Source organism: Lemur catta, chromosome 1 (genome assembly GCF_020740605.2).
Source record: "Lemur catta isolate mLemCat1 chromosome 1, mLemCat1.pri, whole genome shotgun sequence".
NCBI lineage: Eukaryota > Metazoa > Chordata > Mammalia > Primates > Lemuridae > Lemur > Lemur catta.
In genome coordinates, this window is record NC_059128.1 from 73486045 (window position 1) to 73505069 (window position 19025).

Sequence of the window (19025 nt, forward strand, 5' to 3'; positions counted from 1 at the left end):
GTCCGAACATGTATTTGATGGGATTTTATAGTGCAAACATCTAATTACTTCATTGGTCTTCTACATTTCATGATGAAATAATATTAAATATTACTTTGTTATAAATTACCTTTCCTTTATTTTCTCTTTATATTAAAGTTGGAGCATTGCTGTGTATATTGATTTAAAAATAATATGTGTACATGATATTACTTACTAATGTTAGCTCAATAAAATTATAATTTCATGCTAGGATTTTATTAAAAAGGTCTAAAGTCTGATAAATTGAAATCAACTTGGGTAGAATCATGGTATTTGCTAAGATTGATTTCAACACGCTGATAAGACTCAATACAAGAAGACCTTTTATTTATTTTTTATTTTAATTATTCTTTTAAAAAATTATTATCACGTAAAGAGCGGTTGTAGGCACCATTAAGCGTCCATTGCGTCCCGGCCAGGAACCTTCGCGCCTTCGGTCAGAGTTGCCCATCGTCTAAACCCGGACCGGAACCTTGGTGCGGTGACGCTGGTTTCCGGCGGGCTCCTTAGAGCGCTGAACAGCTTTGGCCGAAGGACCATGAGAGGGCCGGAGCTGGGTCCCGAGCCAACGATGGAGGGGGACGTGCTAGACACACTGGAGGCACTGGGGTGAGCGTTCTTGGGGACACCTTTCCCCCCAAAACGTAACCTTTCTTTCTGCTTGGGTCCCGTAGCCTCCTTCCCTTGGGCCTCCGCTGGGCCCGCTTGGCCCGGCACAGGCCTACTTCCTTTCCTTGCTTCCTCTGGCGCCGACAGAGTTAAGCGGGAGGCGGGAGAGAAATCCGCTCTGGGGGTGGAGCAGGGCTGCAGAGCTGGGGCGCGTGGCCCCCTCTTCGAAACTTCTTTCCTCGAAACTCTGCTCTGCTGCCGGAACCCGCGGGATGGCGCGGAGCGGCAGGGCCGGCCCTGTGCCCGCAGGTGATATTTATGTTGACGTAGTCGCGCGCGCGATGCTGGAGCCTGAACTGGGGCCCGGGACTCGTACCTCCTAAAGTGTACAACCTGTGGCTTACCTGGGACTCCGTGGCGAATCCCTCACACTTCTGTGGCCAGAGAAAGTGTTTTTAGTCAGCGCGAGTCCGTTCAGTCATTTCATCTGTTGACTAACAGCGTATATATTAACTTGTGTTACAATATTGTGTTACATATCAATTTATGTGATTCATTGATGCATAATTAAGTATGTAAATTTCCTTTGGGCAGGAGAAATGGCAGTTTTCAGATTACTGTTAGTTTATATAGATGGGGAGGCTGCGAAGAGTCTACTGGTATTGACCATTCAAGGTGGTAAATTCTGTGAGAACCGGGTTAGAGGTAGGGTGATGTTAATACTTAAAGGTGTGGGAATGCACTAAGCCTCATCCTGCTTTTCTTCACAGCCCTTGTCCCTATCCAAATTATCTTTTCCTGCCTATTTATTTGTCTCCTGAACTCCCCTTCTCTCTCCTTTTCTCCTTCCTCTGCCAGTCAGTTCCTGGAAAACTGATGCCTTGCCTGTTTTGTTCTCTGATGTATTCCCAGCAACACTCTAGAACGGGGTCTGTTACAATAAATAGTAGTTGAATGAATGAAGAAAAGTTCAAAGAGGAGAGTGCAGGGTGGTAAGCATAGGACCAGATAATTGAGAGTCAAAAAATGCACATTAATTAAGGAGCTTGGAGTCATCTGCACAATTGTTTACCTTGCTATATGATGCAGTTTCTTGATAGGGTAAGCCATGACTTTGCTGTGTTATCATGAAGCTCAAACACTCCCCCTACTACCTGCTTTTTTCCTGAAACTACATTTGCTCCTCTGTCAACGGTCTCTTTAGACAGACCTTGATAATACCTACTCTGCAGTGACCCAGTGTTATAGAGCTTTGCACTTAGTAGATCCTGAGTAAATATTTGTGGAATGAAAGAACAGAGCCATTGATTATTTAGGAGACATTTTTACTTCTGTGAAATCCCTTGGAAATTCTTGCTTAACTTGGTTAAGGAAGTAACCACAACAAGAAATTAAAATACGTAGTGGAGGTATTTAGGCCCCAAATAGTTTGAGTTCCCAAGTACTCCAGATAAGAATAGTGGGATCCCATAGTTTATGTAAAGGGGAAAGATAGTGCCTTTTTTTCCTTTGTTCCTTGAACTTATTGTTCATATTATGGGTGTTTTGGAAAATGAAGTTTGTTATAATCTTGACTTTTATTAAGGAAAATTAGTTTCAGATTATTAAATATGGAAAGTAAAACAGTTTACACACTTTAGAAGTATTTTTTCATAGTGTAACTGAAAACAAAATTTTGAAGTAGCCACAACAAAAGTAAATGAGAGTTGATTAAATTAAAAACCTTTGGCACAGCTAAGGAAATAATCGGCAGAGCAAATAGACTACGTATAGAATGGTAGAAAATATTCGGAAGCTATAGATCTGATAGAGGGCTAACAACCAGAATGTTCAAAGAACTCAAGCAAATCAGCAAGAAAAAAAAACAAATAACTCCATTAATATTTGGGCAAAAGACATGAACAGAAGCTTTTCAAAAGAAGATAGACAAATGGCTAATAACATAAAAAATGCTCAGTGTCACTAATCATCAGGGAAATGCAAATTAAAACCACGAGGAGATACAACCTTACCCTAGTTAGAATGGCTTTTATTAAAAAGTCCAAAAATAGTAGATACTGGAATGGATGCACAGAGAAAGGAATACTTATACACTGTTGGTGGTACTGCAAACTAGAACAACTTCTATGGAAAACAGTAGGGAGATTCTTCATAGAACTAAAAGTACACCTACCATTTGATCCAGCAATCCCACTACTGGGTATTTACCCAAAGAAGAAATCATTTTATCATAAAGACACCTGCATTCAAATAAATGTTTATTGCAGCAAAGTTCACAGTTGCAAAGATGTGGAATCAACCCAAGCACCCATCAATTCATGAGCGGATTAACAAAATGTGGTACATGTATGCTATGGAATACTACTCATCTATGAAGAAGGATGAATTAAGGCCTTTTACAACAATTTGAATGGAACTGGAGACCGTTATCCTGAGTGAGGTATCTAAGGAATGGAAAAACAAGCACCACATGTACTCACTATTAAATTAGAACTAACTGATGAGCACACGTGTGCAGAGGGAAGTAAAACTCAGTGGAAATCAAGCACGGGGGAGCGAGGAGGAAGGGATGGGTGAAAACCTCCTTAACAGGTGCAGTGAACATTGCCTGGGTGATGAGCTTATTTATAACCATAACTCAAGCATAACAAAAGTGATCCATATAACCAAAAACATTTGTACCCCTGTAATATTTTGACATAAAGTTTCCATGGACAGTTTAGGCTCAAATCTGGATTTAAATCCTATCATCATCGCTTAATTACTTATCTTCTGATCTTACAGAATTACATTAATATTAACTTAAAGTATTGCTGTAAGGATTGAATGAATTATAAATAAATAAATATACCTTGCACTGTGCCTGGCTTGCTTCTTAAGGTAGGTATCCTAACTTCCTTAAGCCTTCATTTCTTTCTCTGCAATTTGGGGATTTGAAAATACCTGTACTCATCCTTCATTTGATACAACCAGAGAATTTAGAGAAAAAGAAATGAAAATGGCCTCTAAACATATAAAAGGATATATAACCTTGCTCATAAGAGAAATGTAAATTAAAATTATGCCAGGTGGTCAAAAATCCAAAACTTTGACAACTTTATGTGTTAAGGGGGAATAGGTATTCTGATATCTTGATGGTACAATCCATATAGAGGAAAATTTAATAGTAGCTAGCAAAATTATTAATATATATCTATATATCCTTTGACCCGACAGTTCCATCTCTAGGAATCTATCCTAGATATTTGTTGACAAAAATTTGCCTAACTGTAATAGCAAAACACAAGTAACAACCCGTATGTCCTTCAGTAGATGCTGATTAAATAAGATATGGTACATCCATACAGTGGGGTAGTATACAACTGCAAAATTTGAATCATATTTCTAAATACTGATTTCTGTTATTTATAAGTATGTGTGTGTGTGTATGAGAGAGAGAGAGAGAGAGAGCATGTATTCTTTGTTTAAAGCAAAGAATAGAACAGTATATAGTAGGCTACCATTTATTTTATAAAGGAGAAGAAAACCGCTTATATTTACATGGAAGAACCACCTCAAACTAATAAATATAATGACCTATGGGAAAGGTGGGGAACAGAACAGAGGGAACAAGAGTAAGATTGCAAAATAGATTTGTGTGAATATATTTAATTTTTAAGGTAGACTTTGAAACCATATTAATATTTTACATAATTATAAAACAGAATTAAATAAAATGAAGTCAAAGCAAAACAAGAAACAAATCCCTAAATATTAACAGCAAAGTGAAACAAATATCTATCAATATATTGAGTAGGAGGTTTAATCACATGGAAAGGAATTGTTTTTCTAAACATTACTGGAATATATTCTAAAGATAAAAAAAAATTAAGTTGTTTTCAGTAAGTTTATTGTAAGTAACAATGCTGGATTTCCTATTCTGAAACTATGTAATTTGTTTTTATATAACAGGATTATATAAATGTCATTAGAAACAATTTTATTTTTGCCCTTGATTTATTTCTTTAGAAAGTACTAACTGTGAATGCCTACTGTGTTCCTTTTGACAGTTATGTAGCATTTTTTATTTTCATTTTTTCAATTTGTGTAAATTTAAGAGATACAAGTGCAATTTTGTTACGTGTGTGAAGTCTGGGCTTTTAGTGTATCCCTCATGTGAATAATGTACCTTGTGCCTGTTAAGCAATTTGTAATCACCTCCCCCCACCATTCCGAATCTGGAGTGTGTATCATTCTACACTTTATGTCCATATATACATGTTATTTAGCTCCCACTTATAAGTGAGAGCATGCAGTATTTGACTTTCTGTTTGTGAGTTCTTTCACTTAAGATATGGCCTCCAGTTCCATCCATGTTGCTGTAAAAGACATAGTTTTCATTCTTTTTAATGGCTGCATAATATTCCATTGTGTATATATACCAGGTTTTGTTTATTCAGTCATCCACTGGTGAACACTTAAGTTGATTACATACCTTTGTTATGTAAATAGTGCTGCGGTAAATATACAATGCAGGAATCTTTTTGATGTAATGATTTCTTTTCCTTCAAGTAGAACCCCAGTAGCCGGACTGCTGGATGGAATGGTAGTTCTATTTTTAGTTCTTTGAGAAATCTCCATAGTGTTTTCCATAGAGGTTGTACTAATTTACATTCCTACCATCAGTGTATAAGTGTTCCTTTTTCCTTACCATCTTTGCCAACGATTGTTATTTTTTCTTTTTAATAACAGTCATTCTGACTGATGTCAGATAATATCCCATTGTGGTTTTAATTTGCATTTCTCTGATGATTAGTAATGTTGAACATTTTTTATATGCTTTTTGGCCATTTGTTTTTTGTTTTTTTTTTGCAAAATGTCTATTTGTGTCCTTTGCCCACTTTTTAGGGTCATTTGGGTGGTTTTTTGTTGTTGTGGGTGTTGGGTTTGATTTCCCTGTGAATTCTGAATCAGTCCCTTGTCAATGCATAGTTTGCATATATTTTCTCCCATTCTGCAGGTTATCTGTTCATTCTGTTGATTATTTATTTTGCTGTGCAGAAGCTTTTTAGTTTAGTTAAATCCCATTTGTCTATTTTTGGTTTTATTGCTTGTGTTTTTGAGTCTTTGCCTAGACTAGTGTCCAGAAGAGTTTTCCATAGGTTTTCTTCTAGTATTTAAAAAAATTTTAATTATTATGGGTGCATAATAGTTGTATATATTTTTAGGGTATATGTGATATTTTGATACAGGCATGCAATGTGTCATAATCAAATTGGAGTAATTGGAGTATCCATCACCTCAAACATTTATTTCTTTGTGTTAGGAACTTTCCAGTTCTACTCTTTTATTTATTTTACAGTATACTGTAACTTATTGTTGACTGTAGTCATTTCGTTTTGTTGTCAAATAGTGTTCATTCCATCTAACTATCTTACTATATTTTTGCACCCATTAACCATCTCCACTTTATTCACCCTTTCCTGGTAACCTTCCCTGACTTGGAACCATCATTCTACTCTGTGTCTGTGTGAGATCAGTTATTTTAATATTAGATATTTAGCTTCCACATATGACTGAGGACATGTGAGATTTGTCTTTCTGTACTTGGCTTATTTTGCTTAACATAATATTCTCCAGTTCTGTCCATGTTGTTGTCAATGACAGAATTTTATTCTTTTTCATGGCTGAATAATATTCAGTTGTGTATATGTACCATATTTTCTGTGTCCCTTCACCCATTGATAGACATAGAGGTTGATTCCAAATCTTGGCTATTGTGAACAGTGCTACAATAAACATGGGAGTGCAGGTATCTTTTCAATATAATGATTTCCTTTTTTTGGATATATACCCAGTGGTTGGATTGCTAGGTCATATGATAGTTTTATTTTTAGTTTTTTGAGGAACGTTCATACTGTTCTCCGTAGTAGTTACACTAATTTACATTCCCACCAACAATGTATGAGCATTCTCCTTTCTTCACATCCTCACCAGCATTCGTTATGCCTGAATTTTTGATAAAAGGCATTTTAACTGGGCTAAGATGATATCTCATTATAGTTTTGATTTGCATTTCTCTGATTATTAGTGATGTTGAGCATTTTTTCATATACCTGTTGGCCATTTGTATGTCTTCTTTTGAAAAATGTCTATTCAGATCTTTTGCCCATTTTTAATTGGATTATTTTTTTCCCCCCTATTGAGTTATTAGAGCTTCTTATATATTCTAGTTATTAATCCCTTGTCAGATAGGTAGTTTGCAAATATTTTGTTCCATTCTGTGGGTTGTCTCCTTATTGTGTTGATTGTTTCCTTTGCTGTGTGGAAGCTTTTTAGCTTGATGTTGTCCCATTTGTCCAATTTCGGTTTGGTTGGCTGTGCTTTGAGGGTATTACTCAGGAAGTCGTTGCTCAGACCAATGTCTTGGAGCGCTTCCCTAATGTTCTCTTTTAGTAGAGAAATGGAATGGAGGATTTCCCTCTGGCCAGGCTGGTCTGCATGCTCCCTCTGTGGGTGCTGGCAGAATTCTGTTCTGTGCTGTGTTCCCTGTGACAGGGCAGCCCTGAGTTTCAATGCAGAGTCCTACAATCACTTCAGTCTCCTCCCAAGCATTCTCCACCCAGCTCTGGCATAGTATTGCTAAGGGATGGGGGAGGGTGGTGAAAGCATGACTGTCTTTCCTGCCCTCTTCAATGCCTCTTTAATTGGTATAATGCCAAAACTGTGTACTGTGATCACTCACCCATCTTTGGTCCTTCTGAAAATGCTTTCTTGTGTGGATAGTTGTTGAATTTGGCATTCTTGTGGAGGTATGATCACTGGAGGGTTCTATTCAGCCTTCTTGCTCCACCCACTCATCTAGTATTTTTATAGTTTTAGGTCATACATTTAAGTCTTTAATACATTTTCATTTGATTTTTGTGTATGGTGAGAGACAGGGATCCGGTTTCATTCCTCTGCATATGGGAATCCAAATTTCCCAGTAGTATTTATTGAAAAGGGTGTCTTTTCCCCAATGTCTTCTTGCAGACTTCATCAAAGATCAGTAGGCTGTAGATATGCGGCTTTATTTCTTCATTCTTTATTTTGTTTCATTGATCTATGTGTCTATTTTTATACTGGTTACCATGCTGTCTTGGTTACTGTAGCCTTGTATTAATAGTATAATTTGAAGTCAGATAATGTGATGCCTCCAGCTTTGCTCCTTTTGCTTAGAATTGCTTTTGCCATTTGGGCTCTTTTTGATTCCATAAGAATTTTAGGATTGTTTTTTCTAATTTTGTAAAAAATTATGTTGCTATATTAATACAGATTGCTTTGAAATTGTAGATTGCTTTGGCCAGTATGGTCATTTTAACTATATTAATTCTTCCAATCCATGAACATGGGATTTTTTTTCCCATTCATTTTTGTCATCTATAATTTCTTTCATTAGTGTTTTGTAGTTTTCCTTGTAGAGATATTTTGCCTTTTCAGATAAATGTATTCCTAGGTTTTTGTTTTGTTTTGTTTTAGTTATGAATGGGGTTGCCTTCTTGATTTGGTTCTCACCTTGATCATTATTGGTGTTTAGAAGTGCTATTGGGCCGGGCGCGGTGGCTCATGCCTATAATCCTAGCCCTCTGGGAGGCCGAGGCGGGTGGATTGTTTGAGCTCAGGAGTTCGAGACCAGCCTGAGCAAGAGCGAGACCCCGTCTCTACTAAAAATAGAAAGAAATTATCTGGCCAACTAAAATATATATATATAAAAAATTAGCCAGGCCTGGTGGCGCATGCCTGTAGTCCCAGCTACTCAGGAGGCTGAGGCAGTAGGATCGTTTAAGCCCAGGAGTTTGAGGTTGCTGTGAGCTAGGCTGACGCCACGGCATTTACTCTAGCCTGGGCAACAAAGCGAGACTCTGTTGCAAAAAAAAAAAAAGAAGTGCTATTGATTTTTCTTTTTTCTTGTCCTTTTTTTTTTTTTTTTGAGATAGAGCCTTGCTCTGTGACCCCGGGCACACCAGAGCACCTAGGTTCATAAAACAAATATTACCAGACCTAAAGAAAGAAACAAATGCAGTGGCATCATCACTACAGGCACACGCCACAATGCCCAGCTAATTTTCTTTTTTTAATAGAGATGGGGTCTCTCTGTTGTTCAGGCTGGTCTCAAACTCCTGAGCTCAAGCAGTCCTCCCGCCTCAGCCTCCCAGAGTGCTAGGATTACAGGGGTGAGCCACTGTACCCGGCCTGATCCTGATTTTTATATGTTGAGTTTTGTATCCTGCAACTTGATTGAATTCACTTATCGAATCTAAGAATTTTTTTGGTGAAGTCTTTAGGGCTTTCTAGGTATAAAATCATGTTGTCAGTGAACAAAGGTAATTTGACTGCCTCTTTTCCAATTTGGATGCCTTTTATTTCTTTCTCTTGTCTGATTGTTCTCACTAGGACTTCCAGTACTATGTTGAATAGGAGTGATGAAAATGGTCATCGTTATTTCAGTTCTTAGAGGGAAAGCTTTCAGTTTTTCCCTGTTCAGGATGATGTTAGCTGTGGGTTTGTTGTAGATGGCCTTTATTATCTTGAGGTATGTTCCTTCTGTGCCTAGTTTGTTGAGGGTTTTTATTATGGAGGGATGCTGAATTTTATTGAATGCATTTTCTGCATCTATTGTGATTTTCATATGGATTTTATATTTAATTCCATTTATGCAATGAATCACATTTATTGATTTGTGTATCTTGAACCCTCCTTGTGTCCCTGGAATAAAACCCACTTGATCATAGTGTATAATCTTTTTGATACTCTGTTGTATTCAGTTTCCTAGTATTTTGATGAGGATTTTTGCATCTATATTCATTAGGGATATTGATCTGTGGTGTGTGTGGTTTTTTTATTTTTTTTTTGTTTTTTTTTTTTGAGACAGAGTCTCACTTTGTTGCCCGGGCTAGAGTGCCGTGGCATCAGCCTAGCTCACAGCAACCTCAAACTCATGGGCTCAAGCAATCCTCCTGCCTCAGCCTCCTGAGTAGCCGGGACTACAGGCATGCACCACCATGCCCGGCTAATTTTTTCTATATATATTTTTAGTTGTCCATATAATTTCTTTCTATTTTTAGTAGAGACGGGATCTTTGTCTTGCTCAGGCTGGTCTCGAACTCCTGAGCTCAAATGATCCATCCGCCTTGGCCTCCCAGAGTGTTAGGATTACAGGTGTGAGCCACCATGCCCGTGAGTTTTTTTTGTTTGTTTTTTTCCTTGTGTCCTTATCTGGTGTTAGTATCATGGTGATGCTGGCTTCGTAGAATGAGTTGGGGGGAATTCTTCCTTCCTCTGTTTTTTTACAACAGTTTCAGGAGGATTGGTACCAGTTCTTTGTACATTTGGCGTAATTTGGCTGTGAATCTATCTGGTGCTGGGCTTTTTTTGTTGTTGTTGGGTGATTTTTTATTACTGATTTATCTCACTGGTTGTTATTGGTCTGTTCAGGATTGCTGTTTCTTCCTGGTTCAATCTTGGGAGGTTGTATGTTTCCAGGAATTTATCCATTTCCTCCAGGTTTTCTAGTTTATGAGCATAATACTCTCTGATGATCTTTTGTATTTTCTGTGGTGTCACTTGTAATGTCTCCTTCATTTTTAATTATGTTTATTTGGATCTTCTCTTTTCTTGGTTAGTCTAGCTAGTGGTTTGCCTATTTTGTTTATCTTTTCAAAGAACCAACTTTTTGTTTTATTGATAATTTGTATTGTTTTTTTTGGTCTCTATTTCATTAAGTTCTACCCTGATCTTTGTTATTTCTTTTCTTCTGCTAGCTTTGGCTTTGGTTTGTTCTTTTTTTCCCCTAGATCCTTGAGGTGTGACATTAGGTTGTTAATTTATGATCTTTGTATTTTTTTGGATATAAGTATTTAACACTATAAATTTCTTTCTTAGCACTGCTTTTACTGTTTTCCAGAGGTTTTGGTATGTTGTGTCTATTTTCATTGACTTTAAAAAAAATTTTAAATTTCTGCCTTAATTTCATTGTTTACCCGAAGATCATTCCGGATCAGATTGTTTAATTTCTATGTATTTGTGTAGTGTCTGAAGTTCTTTTTGGTGTTGATTTCTAGTTTTATTTCACTCTGGTCTGAGAAGTTACGTGATATGATTTTGAGTTTTAAAAATTAGTAGGTACTTGTTTTGTGGCCTAACATGTGGTTTATCTCGGATAATACTCCATGTGCTGATGAGAAGAATGTTTATTCTGTAGTTGTTGGGCAGAATGTTCTACAAATGTCTGTTAGATCCATTTGGTTTAAAGTCCAATTTAAGTCTAATTTTTTTTTTATTGATTTTCTGTCTCAGTGATCTATCTAGTGCTGATTAGTGGGGTGTTGAAGTCCCCCATAATTATTATATTTTTGTTTCTTTAGGTCTAATAATATTTACGAATCTAGGTGCTCTGGTGTTGAGTGCGTATATATTTTGGATTGTTATATCCTCTTGCTAAATTGATGTCTTTATCATTATATAATGACCTTTGCCTTTAATTTTTGATTTAAAGTCTATTTTATCTGATACAAGTATAGCTACTCCTGCTTGCTTCTGGTTTTCATTTCTTGGAATATCTTTTTCAGTCCATATGTATCTTTATTTTCAGTCTGTGTCTTTACAGGTAAGGTGAGTTTTTTGTAGCAGCACATAGTTGGATAATTTTTTTATCCATCCTGCCAATCTGTATCTTTCAAGTGGAGTATGTCATCCATTTATATTCAGGATTAATAATGATATGTGAGGTTTTGTTTTTGTCATATTGTTAATTATCTAGTTGTTTTATAAATTCTTTGCTTGTTTTTTTTTCTCTGTTGTTTGATGGAGTTCTGTCATGTTGCCATTTGATTCCTTTCTCTTCCTTCTTTGTGCAATTGTTTTATAAGACCTGTGATTTTGTACTTTCATGTGTTTTTATGATGATGAATATTGATCTTTCATTTCCATGTTTAGCACTTCTTTGAGCATTTCTTTCCCTTAGCATTTGCTTATCTGGCAAAAACTTTATTTCTCCTTCATTTATGAAGCTTTTTCTGGTTGGATATAAAATTCTTGTCTGACAGTTTTTTTTTTTTTTCTTTTTAGCACTTTGAAAATAGCATCCCATTCTCTTCTGGCTTGGAAGGTTCCTGCTGAGAAATGCACTGTTAGTCTGATGGCATTTCCTTTATAGGTAACTAGATGCTTTTCTCTTGCTGATTTTAGAATTTTTTTCTTTGCATTGACTTTAGACAATCTGATGACAGTATGGCATAGGGAAGTCCATTTTTCAGTGTATTTTCCTGGGCTTCCTGTATCTGGATGTCTAAATCTCTTCCTCAGTTATTTCTTTAATAGATTTTCTAAACTTTTTGCTTTTTCTTCTTCCTCGGGAATACTGATGACTCCTAAATTCAATTACTTTGTGTCTCAAAGGCTTTGTTCATTCTTTTTTCTGTATTTTTGTCTGGCTAGATTAATTCAAAACACTTGTCTTTAAGTTCTGCAATTCTTTCCTCTGCTTGGTGTGCTCTCTTGTTGAAGTATTTTATAATTCCTTCAATGAATTTTTTATTTCCAGAAGTTCTGTTTGGTTTTTTTCTTTTTAAGATATCTATATCTTTGGTAAATTTTTCATTCATATCCTGAATTGATTTTCTGTTTTTCAGGTTTCTCTTCCATCTCATTGAATTTCTTTAAAATCAATAATTTGAATTCTTTATCTGGAATTTCAAGTATTTCTTTTTGGTTAGAATTCATTGCTAGAGAATTACTGTGTTCTTTTGGAGGTGTTATAGTACCTTGCTTTTTCATACATCTTGTGTTATTATGCTGATTTCTTTGGATCTGGAGAAACAATTGCTTCTTATTTTTGAATTTACTTTCATTGGGGGCAGGAATTTTTTTTCTTGAGAATGTGACTGTGATGTATATAGAGTGAGGCCACTTGGCTTCACTTTTGAGTGCGTTTAGTGGCCAAGACCACATGATTTCCTTGGTTGTAAATAACCTCAATGTGGTGGCTTTCTCAAATGCCATTTGTAGTAGCAGTGTACTAGGCAGATGAATGAGATCATGTCCTTCTGAGTAGCTGGGGTAGCATGGGCAATGGGGCAGCGGAAGTCATGACAAGCTCTCTTGTTCCCAAGCACTGTACACTTGTGTCAGTAGATGTTGTTATAATGGGCTATATGGGTCAACCTCCAGTCCAGTAGGTGGTACTTGAAGATAGGAGCCAGCTGCAGTGGTAGCAGTAGGGTTTATCCAAGCCTCTGTTAGCAGAGAAGTGCTAGGGAACCTGCAGCCTTAAGGCTAAATGTGGCCTTCTAGACCCTTAAGTGTGGCCTTTTCACTGAATCCAAATTTTGCAGAACAGATCCTTTTGTTAAAAGTAGCCCAGCAGAGAAAGGTGAAGCTTTTCTTGACTCATTTGGTGCTCAAAAAAAAAGAATCTTGAAATCAGAAAGCTTCAGGTTCCCCACCCCTGGAAGCTGCTGGGCAAACCTGCACTTGGGCTTCTCAATGGTAGGTCCAATCAGCAGCCCTGAGGGGGATTGGAGGTCCATCCTTAGGCTCCTAGAGAAATGCCCAGGCAAGGAGTGGAGGTACTGCTGCTGTGCCAAAGTCTCAGCACAGGAGGGAGGGGAGTGATCCTGTGCCATAGCCAAGAGAGTGGGAGTGGGACCTGCTTCTCTCTCATGCCCCTGACCCGGTGGGGCTTAGCCACCAGTTTGTTTCCAGTCTGTGTTGCTGCCCCAGTCTGTAAAGCTCACTGCCTGGGTCAAAACCATGCTTTCCGGGCAAAGCTTCTCCTGCTCTGGTCCTGTGAAGGGGGAAGCTGCATTCTAGTGCCTGTGACAAGAACCCACATTTCACTTGTTTCTCAGTTTTGGCTATGGGAGCCCCTCCCCTGCTTGAGACCCAGATCTCCAATCCCTAGCCCAAGGCTCTCTAATGCCAACAGCTGCTGCTGCTGCCAGCTTGCAAGATCCTGCACAGCTTGATATGAACTAGGATTGAGAATGGCATCCTCCTTTTGATACCTAGGTCTGGGAAAGTGACTCACAGAATTATTTCTTCTCAGTCTCCTGGCTGCTTTTCAAGTTAGTTCCAGGGCTTAGGAAGGTCAAAGTGTTCTCCTGTGGCCTGGATTGCATGATTCCCTAGTGGGAGGGTGGATTGCAGAGAAACATTCACTCTCCCTCTTCCATATTCGAGATTCACTCATGGTTTTCAGCCAGACCCCACCACACAGGCTGCCTGCCTACCTTCTCTTTTCCAGTAGCTGAAATTTTCTTTCACTTTTCTGTTGAACTCTCGTGGTCCTTCTTGGATAAAGGCTCGAAGTGTGAATCTCTACACAGTATTTTGCTTCTTGTATGTGAGTGAGGCAAACCATTTTGGAAAAAATAGATATAAAACAAAACAAGTAAAAAATCTGACAATTCTAAATTCAAATTGGAAATAGTAATAGGAACTCCTGATGTGGTTTCTTTTAAAAAGGCATAGAAACAGTGACCAACTTTTGGTGCCAGATGATATACTCTGCATACCATTAAAAAGAATAAGGCTTCTTGGAGGAAAGCCTGATTACATGTCTAGGACAGGAACATCTTATCATAGAAAACGAGGAAAGTGTTCAAAGAGTACCGGGGACAAGTCAAAGGACTCATTGGCCTACATGAATGGGCTCCTACTAACCAGAGATAGAACAATATGTGTCTCAAAAGAATAATAACTGCAGTGGATTAAAACACATCAAATATGTTTATAATGTTAAAAAAGCTCGATTTTAGAACTAAGAAGAATAGAAGTAGAAAACTGATGTCTAATTCAATTAAGATTATATATAAAGTATTTTGAAAATTTAAATTTCTGATCAAATATAATTTATAGAAATGTTTAAAAATATAAAATTATAAAATGGTTTAGGTTAAAATGATCTCATAAGTTCTTTTCTGCTTTAATTTTTTTATTTGAAATTTGCGTCTATACTTTCCTTACTATAATTTTTATTATAACTAATACAAGGCTAGTAAACTTCATGCTATATGTAACTGTGTTATCGTGATATTTATCTTAAAATTGGTAGATACTTTTACTGTAAAATGTGAATGTATAGCGAAAAAAAGCCAAATGTTAATTAAATAGAGCAGATCAGTAAACAATGTCTGGAAAAGGCCATATAGTAAACACTTAAGGCTTTGCTGATTATACCGTCTCTATTACAATTACTCATCTCTACCATTGTAGTATGAAAACAGCCATATACGGTCTGCAAATTAATACATTTATTGGCTGTGTTCCAATAAAATTTTATTTACAAAATCTGGTAGCAGGCTTTGATACAGGTTATTGGGCTTTTTTGTTTGTTTTTTTAAACCTTTATTTCTTTATTCCTAGGTACAAGGGACCACTGTTAGAAGAGCAAGCCCTTACTAAGGCAGCAGAGGGTGGACTGTCTTCACCTGAATTTTCAGAGCTCTGTGTTTGGTTAGGCTCTCAAATAAAATCATTATGCAACTTGGAAGAAAGTATCACTTCAGCTGGTATTGCCATTATGTTTTATTTACTTTTCTGTTTAATGGTAAAATGAACTGATAGTTTTTGATTTATAGTTTTATCAACAATGTACCCACTGTACAAAGAAAAATCACTAGTATTAGAAAGAACTTCAATATGTGATATTAAAAATCTTTGGATTAAAGGTTATATTAATCAAAAATTGATTTTTAAGTTTGCTATAAAATTATAAGCAATTGCTGTTTATCTGCTGTCTTAACCTCAGTATTGTTCTTTAGAAAAAGTAGAGTCTGAGTTTAGTGATTTAAGTTTAATTTATGAATGTTGTTCATGTTGAATTAAGGTGTTTTTATTTTTTTTAAATACATGTAATCCCAAATTTAAATTGTATTCCTGGCCGGGCACGGTGGCTCACGCCTGTAATCCTAGCACTCTGGGAGGCTGAGGCGGGTGGATCATTTGAGCTCAGGAGTTCGAGACCAGCCTGAGCAAGAGCGAGACCCCGTCTCTACTAAAAACAGAAAGAAATTAGCTGGACAACTAAAAATATATAGAAAAAAATTAGCCGGGCATGGTGGCGCATGCCTGTAATCCCAGCTACTCGGGAAGCTGAGACAGGAGGATTGCTTGAGTCCAGGAGTTTGAGGTTGCTGTGAGCTAGGCTGACACCATGGCACTCTAGCCTGGGCAACAAAGTAAGACTCTCTCAAAAAAAAAAAAAAAAAAATTGTATTCCCAAGCCTGTAACTAAGGACATAGATTCACATAGGAACGCTTTTATTTTTTAAAAAACTGCCATGCTAGCTCATAAAGCTTATTTAATTCATCACCATCTTGGTAACCTGAGTCATAGGTCTTTGTAGAATTTCAAATAATGTAATGAAATGAAAACTTGAAAATTGTTGGTTACAGGACAGTGTAGTTTTTTTTTTTTACAGAGGTGGTGTCTTACTGTGTGGCCCAGGCTGGACTCAAACTCCTAGGCTCAAGTGATCCTCCTGCCTGAACCTCCGGAGTAGCTGGGACCACAAGTGTGAGCCACCAAGACTGGCCTGTACTTACATTTAAATTGTTTGTTTTTCCTTGCCAAATTTAACAGAATTCACTTGAAGCAAAGTAAAATAATATGAATTCCAAACATATGACACAAATTCCTACATAATTATATCATAGAGATAAGCAGGGAGGCTCAATTAAATGATTACATTTATTATCTGAACATATAGAAACACAATAGAAATAGATTATTTGCTCTGAAGGGAATTAATAACTGTAGCCATAATAATGCTTTTAATATTTCAGTTGCTAACATTTCCAGCTTATCTGCTTTTATGGAGAGTCCATTGGAAGAGATTTGTCAGGGTTTTAAATATAAAAATATTTAAAATCTCATCATTAGATACTTATGTTTTTAAATTAATATCTGTTTTAAAATTTGTGTCACTTTCTATATGTAGAAATTTTTGGTTACCTTTAAGCTTTGCAATCACACATCTAAGGATTTAATATGAAAGTAAAAATTTAGAATTGAATATAAAATTGTAATAAACTAGTAGTAGATTTTTATAGTATTAGATCATATGGTAAATACTCAGTAAATGTTTTATGATTTTTCTTTTTTAAAGGGAGAGATGATCTAGAGAGCTTCCAGCTTGAGATAAGTGGTTTTTTAAAAGAAATGGCATGTCCATATTCTGTACTCATATCAGGAGATATTAAAGACCGTTTAAAAAAGAAAGAGGACTGTTTGAAACTTCTGTGTAAGTTACCTTCTTTTCTTGAACATTTAAATGCATATGTTTGATCTGATTTTTGTTATTCTTAAGTCAAGATTTATGCAGTTTCACCAATGAAGCATTAGACATTTTGTATATTAAAAATGTTTTAATATTTGACTTAAAATATGAAGATATTTCAGATATGTTTATATAATATAGTATAAATTCTATGAGTATACCCACTAACACTTGTGATTTATTTGGCCAATATAAAATGCCCTGTGTTCGTGATTTATATAGTACTTCAGAAATTTTTCTATCACCTAATTTATCTCATAGTGTTTATCACTATATGGCTAAAATTGATGATCTCCAAAGTTCTATTTAATCTTAAAACTCTATGAAACTAGGCTGCTAAGTGGATTATTAGATCTTATTTTTAGTGATAGATACTGCATGATAGTTTGTTCAAAAATATTTGTTGATCACCTACTCTTGTACCAGGAACTGCTCTAGACACTAGGGATATCTCATTTAAAAAAAAAAAAAAAAAGATAAAAGGGTACTTAAGTTTGGCCTGTTTTCATTAGAGAGGGATTCAGAGTATCCCTCTGAATTCCTGTATGGGAATAATTACCATAAATAATAGATCCATATGTTTGTATTGGGTCCTTTCAAATTATTTTTATTTCAGTTTAATTTTATATTATTTTTAAAGTTCTAGGGACAGTGGCCATTTGAGAGAATTTTTCTAACATCTTCTATTATTGAAAATTTCTACTGTAGGTTGTACCATTTGTAAAAAGATCCCATGTGACATATTCTTCCTAGTCTCTAGTGTTAGTAAAGTTTGTTTCATTAGAGTGGAAATTGTGTGTGTGTGTGTGTGTGTGTGTATATGTATGCGTGTGTTTAGTGGCAGTAGAGGTGTTTACATTTGAATTCTTATGTTTTGAGGGAACATAAAATGATGTACCCTCCCCCACTCCCAGTTCTTACATTGTTTCTCCATCCTCCTCCCATTTGGTGTGAGTCACTGATTTAATGAACCACTGTTATTAATGGGAGGTCAGAGTAACCCTTAGGTATATTGGGACAGAAAAGAACCTAGGAAGCACTGGCCTAGAGGAACTTGTATACTTATTGTCAGTCAGTGAGAACTATGTAATTCATCATGGTTCCCTTTTTGCCTTAGCTGCCAAGAAGCTCAGCAATAATAGTAATACAGGTTTCTGGTACAAGTAAAAATAAAGAGAAGATATAAGATATTAAAAAAGCTGATATAGTTCTTTCTGATTATAAAAATGCATGTCTAGGAGGGTGGTGATGGGGAGTTAGTGTTTAATGGGTACAGAGTTTCAGTGGGGAAAATGAAAATGTTCTAGAGATGGGTGGTGGTGCATAACAGTGTCAATATACTTAATGCCACAGAGCTGTACACTTAAAAATAGTTAAAATGGCAAATTTTATATGTTAAAAAATTATGTCCTTATCTTAGAAATCTTAGAAAGTAGATAAAATATAAAGAAGAAAAGCATTTATAATCTCACTCCCCAGAGAGAATCATGAATAACTTTTTAGTATATTTCCTTTCTCTTTTCTGTGTACACTCTCTCTCTCTCTTTCTGTCTCTGTCAAATAAGATTGAGGTCCTGTTATAGATGCAGTTCCCTCTCCTCTTCTTCATTAATGTATTGTCCTCCTTTTTGTTTCCCCATCACTTAATGTTTTTTGAAAAATAACTTAAATTGGCTACATAACATTCCATGCTACCAACATAACATTTTCATTTAATAGACTTCAAATTTGGAGGTATCTGGATTTTTTTTCCTATTTTAAAATGATTTCTTTGTTTATATTTTTGGTTACTTTTATTTAGACAAAGATTATAAACATTTAAGAAACCTCTTATCTAGATATGTATTGCCATATTTTGCTTCAGAAAAGTTATAACAATTCACAGTCTTACCAGCATCTATTGGTACTTTATCTTTAGTTTGACTGTTTTGATCACATTGGCATAATAAACTTCTTCATGGTATTCTTGGAAATGTTTGCAACATGTGTAAAATAAAAAGGGCCAAATTCCTTACTGTGTGAAGAGCTTTTATAAATCAAGAGGAAAAGAGAAAAACTCACTGGAAAAATGTGTAAAGTACGAAGGACATGAATGTG

The 19025-nt window shown here is 36.1% G+C and overlaps 1 protein-coding gene across 1 annotated transcript in view; it reads left to right on the forward strand.

The window, feature by feature from the left end:
* The first annotated feature begins 524 nt into the window (after positions 1 to 524).
* Positions 525 to 19025, forward strand: part of FAM98B (family with sequence similarity 98 member B) — a 37387-nt gene continuing 18886 nt past the window's right edge. The window contains exons 1-3 of the mRNA XM_045527992.1: positions 525 to 630; positions 15013 to 15158; positions 16758 to 16892. Coding sequence (XP_045383948.1) covers positions 560 to 630; positions 15013 to 15158; positions 16758 to 16892 — 352 coding nt within the window. The 5' untranslated portion in view covers positions 525 to 559. The remainder of the gene's footprint in view (positions 631 to 15012; positions 15159 to 16757; positions 16893 to 19025) is intronic.